General features: G+C 30.9%; 1 protein-coding gene across 1 annotated transcript in view; it reads left to right on the top strand.

Annotated features, from left to right (window-relative positions):
- Positions 1-3,343, top strand: part of LOC107464010 (protein NRT1/ PTR FAMILY 1.2) — a 7,892-nt gene extending 4,549 nt beyond the window's left edge. Inside the window, exon 5 of the mRNA XM_052254352.1 lies at positions 3,277-3,343. Coding sequence (XP_052110312.1) covers positions 3,277-3,320 — 44 coding nt within the window. The 3' untranslated portion in view covers positions 3,321-3,343. The remainder of the gene's footprint in view (positions 1-3,276) is intronic.
- Positions 3,344-3,748: the final 405 nt, after the last annotated feature.

The following is a 3,748-nucleotide window of genomic DNA, read 5'->3' as shown; positions in this document are numbered from 1 at the left end:
TCAATCATCAACCTAAATACATGAAAAGCATCTTTGCAGAGACCTCTAAAAGAAAAACTTGTCATAACAGCATTCCAAGAAACCACATTTCTGTCGTCCATTTCATCAAAAACCCGCTTGGAAGCTTTCTCGTTCCCACATTTCCCATAAGCATCAACCAAAGCATTCCCAATCTTCACATGACAACCCACCAAACCAACCTTCAAAGCATAACAATGCACTAGTCTTGCCATCACCTCGTTCTCAGTCTCCGCACAAATAGGCAACACACTAACAACGGTGACTAAATCCGGTTTAAATCCCGACGCCTCCGCAACCATCTCTCTGAGAAACCAGAGCGCCTTATAATAGAACCCATTCAGAGAACACAACCCAATAACAGTGTTCCAAGACACCTTATCCCTCTCAGGCATTTCATCAAACACCTTCATAGCATCAGCGAAAAACCCACAATTACCATAAAACATCAAAAGGGTATTCCCAACAAAGACATCCCTATCAAAACCAAGCTTAAAGACAACCCCATGAACCTCTTTACCTTTCTCAACCCGCTCAAAATCAGAACAACACTTTAGGACAAATGGGAAGGTGTGATCATCAGGCTTAACTCCAGCACAAACCATTCGGTTGTAAGTGTGAAACCCGTCAAACACTCGAGCAATGGAGTTTGCGCGAACGAGAGTGTTCCAGAGGAAGGCGCTGCGGGAATGCGGAGAGGTTCGCTGGAAGAGAAGGAGGGAAGCAGTGAGGTTACCAAAGGTGGCGTATTGGAGTATGAGGGAGGCGCAGAGGGAGATGCTGTGAGGGAGGAAGCCATGGATGAGGGCAAAGGCGTGAACTTGCTTGGTTTGGAAAAGTGTATTCGAAAGATTGCAGAGTTTGAGAAGGTTTGAGTGGGTGTGAGTGTGAATGGTTGAAGAAAAGGGTTTCTTGAAAGGGAGTTTGTTGAGAAGAAGGGAATGGAATATCATGGATCCTTCTCTCCCCAAACCACCAAATAGATTCTGTTATAAGTTTCTAGTGAATCTCTATAATAACCGTCTTGGGATTCCATCTTGATTCTTGATTTTTGATAATTGATATTTACCGAGAGTGGATCCTCTCTGGTAAAAAAAAAAAAATTGGATAACATTTAGTAAAAAATTTTATTTTTTATTATATGTTTTTTTATTTATTTTTTTCTGATAAAGATTACACTTTATTCTTTCTAATAACAAAAAAAATAAAGAGAATCTATTTCCGATACTTACCCAATACACTGGTGCCGAAGAAAATAGAAGATAGTCAAGTTGAAATTTTATTTTTATAACTTTGTTAAGTTAAAAAGGAAATCATTCTTTTGGGGATCAATTTTTTCACCGCCCACATAATTCAAAAGTTTTCTAAAACCAAATCTCACCTTCACAGTAACTAACGGGCTTTATTTAATTTAATAGTTAGTGACCGAAATAAAATAATATATCCGAAAATTTTTTCTATTTTGTTAAGTATTAACGATTTTTATATTTTGTTTTATATATTTTACAAAAAAAAATAATTTTAATACACTAATACTATAAAATATTTATATAATAGTTTACCTATATTTATTTTTTAAAATTTTTTATTTATATAATATTATTTAATTAGATATACTTGTAAAATTATTTTAAAATATAATACATCAAATTAAATTCTTTAGGTAATAGCAATAACTCATTTTTGTAAAAGAACTCATTCGAAATTTTAGAACTTTCTTATATCAAAACGAAGATGAATCTCTTTAGTTCAACCACACACTGAATTTCGGTACTAGGATAGCTGTGGTTATCATGCTTAAGCTCTCTCCGAATATATATATATATAATCTCCACACAATGCACATGTGCATGCATTGATGCATGTAAAGAGGTATCTCTAAAACGAACATATTGTGTTTATTGGATGTCCTATATTTATATAGATTATTAGATTTGATTAGATAAAAATCGAAGGTTAATATGAAAGAAGAGTATTAATAGACTTTAATAAATATAGAATATTCTAATACATAAATAAATATTTTAAATGATAATACTTAAATACACAATATTTTAAATAGTAACAGAATCTTTTATTTTTAAATAATTAAATATAAAACATATAAATATAAAAATATGAGTATTTTTTATTCAATAAAATTAATTTTTATGCAAAAAAATAGTCCATCAATGCTCTTCTTTCATATTAGCCTTTGATTTTTATTTAATCAAATCTAATAGTATATATAAATGCGGCACATCTAATAAGCATATAATTGTTGTGCTCGTTTTAGACATACCCCATGCATAGCAGTATACATATTATATAGAAAATTATGTTTTCTATTTAAAAAGTCCACCTAACAAATATCAAAAATACTATTTGTATATCAAAATTAATTATTAAAATTAACATATTGATATATTTGTGTATTTATATTTATATATAATATATATAGTTTAATTTATTTTGTTGAATTAAAAAAATTATTATTTATTGTGATGATAAATATTTGATTACTTGATTAAGAATTTATTCTAATGTATGGATTGATTGTTTGTGCTATAAAATTTTGGGATTGGTCTTAATATTAATGTTGAATTGGTTAAATTTGAAAAGAATTCATCATCAAGAGTAAAAAGATTATTGCCAATGAGTAATAGCTCAAATGACATGGTCTTTTCATAAATTAAGAAATTGCGGGTTCGAGTCTCTTATCTTCGGTTAAAAAAAAAAAAGTAAAAATATTATTGCTACTAAGATAGTAAAAAAACATGAGCTAATAATGAATTATCAATGCAATAATTTAATTATATTTGGATATATATAAGAAAACATGAAGAAAATAAAAAAAAAAGTTGCCTTATAGGAAGAAAATAATCATGTCTTAAATGCGGAATTGATCAGCTGCAACGGTTAGCAAAAGAATCGTTTTTGCTATAAGAAGAAGAACAAAGTTTCATGAGGATCAAGGAGAACATTTAGAAATTAAACACTGCACTATTAAATGTCTTTTTTGTTTTTTTACTTTTGGTTTGTATTTGATATTTAATTTTGAGTCTTCCTAATACTAAAAAAAAGTATATAATTTATTGAGAAATTTTAGAGTGAGTTTGGAGCTTTTAATGAAAGAAAGAGTTGTTTCAATGAGAGTTGGAGCTATTAAACTAGTTTCATGAGAAGTTGCAAACAGTTAAGTTTATGAGTGAGAGAGAGGATATTGTAATCTAGAAATTTGATAAATCTGATTTTTTCTTAACTAATTCTTTTGTGCAGGTGATGCAAGCAGAAGTTCTTCCGGAGAACATCACGAGTTATAGCTTCACTAGTGCTATTTGGAGAGGTTTCGTTCTTCCAAAGATCGAAGTGTTTTCTTGGTTTGTGTTGGTCGGCAGGGTAAATACCAAAAATAGATTGTGTAGACTAGGCGTTATTAAAAAGCATGATAATATGTGTGTGTTATACTGTAAATCTGTAGAGTCTGTATTTCATTTGTTTATTGGGTGTGAGCTCACTTGACAGGTCTGGATCGAAGTGTTTGGCTGTTTGCTCTTGAGAGGTTATGGACAATACTAGGTTCACTAAAGGAACACTTTTAAAGTTGGACGACTGATTCAATGAGGAGGGCTGAGAGAAAGCAGTGGTTCATTAGTTTTTTTGCTGTTATATGGACAGTCTAGGTAGAAAGAAATGCGAGAATCTTCAGAAATCAAGCTTCTGGGGTGGAAGAAATTATCAACAGATCCTT

Source organism: Arachis duranensis, chromosome 9 (genome assembly GCF_000817695.3).
Source record: "Arachis duranensis cultivar V14167 chromosome 9, aradu.V14167.gnm2.J7QH, whole genome shotgun sequence".
Classification (NCBI taxonomy): domain Eukaryota; kingdom Viridiplantae; phylum Streptophyta; class Magnoliopsida; order Fabales; family Fabaceae; genus Arachis; species Arachis duranensis.
This window is presented reverse-complemented; position numbering and strand designations above follow the sequence as displayed.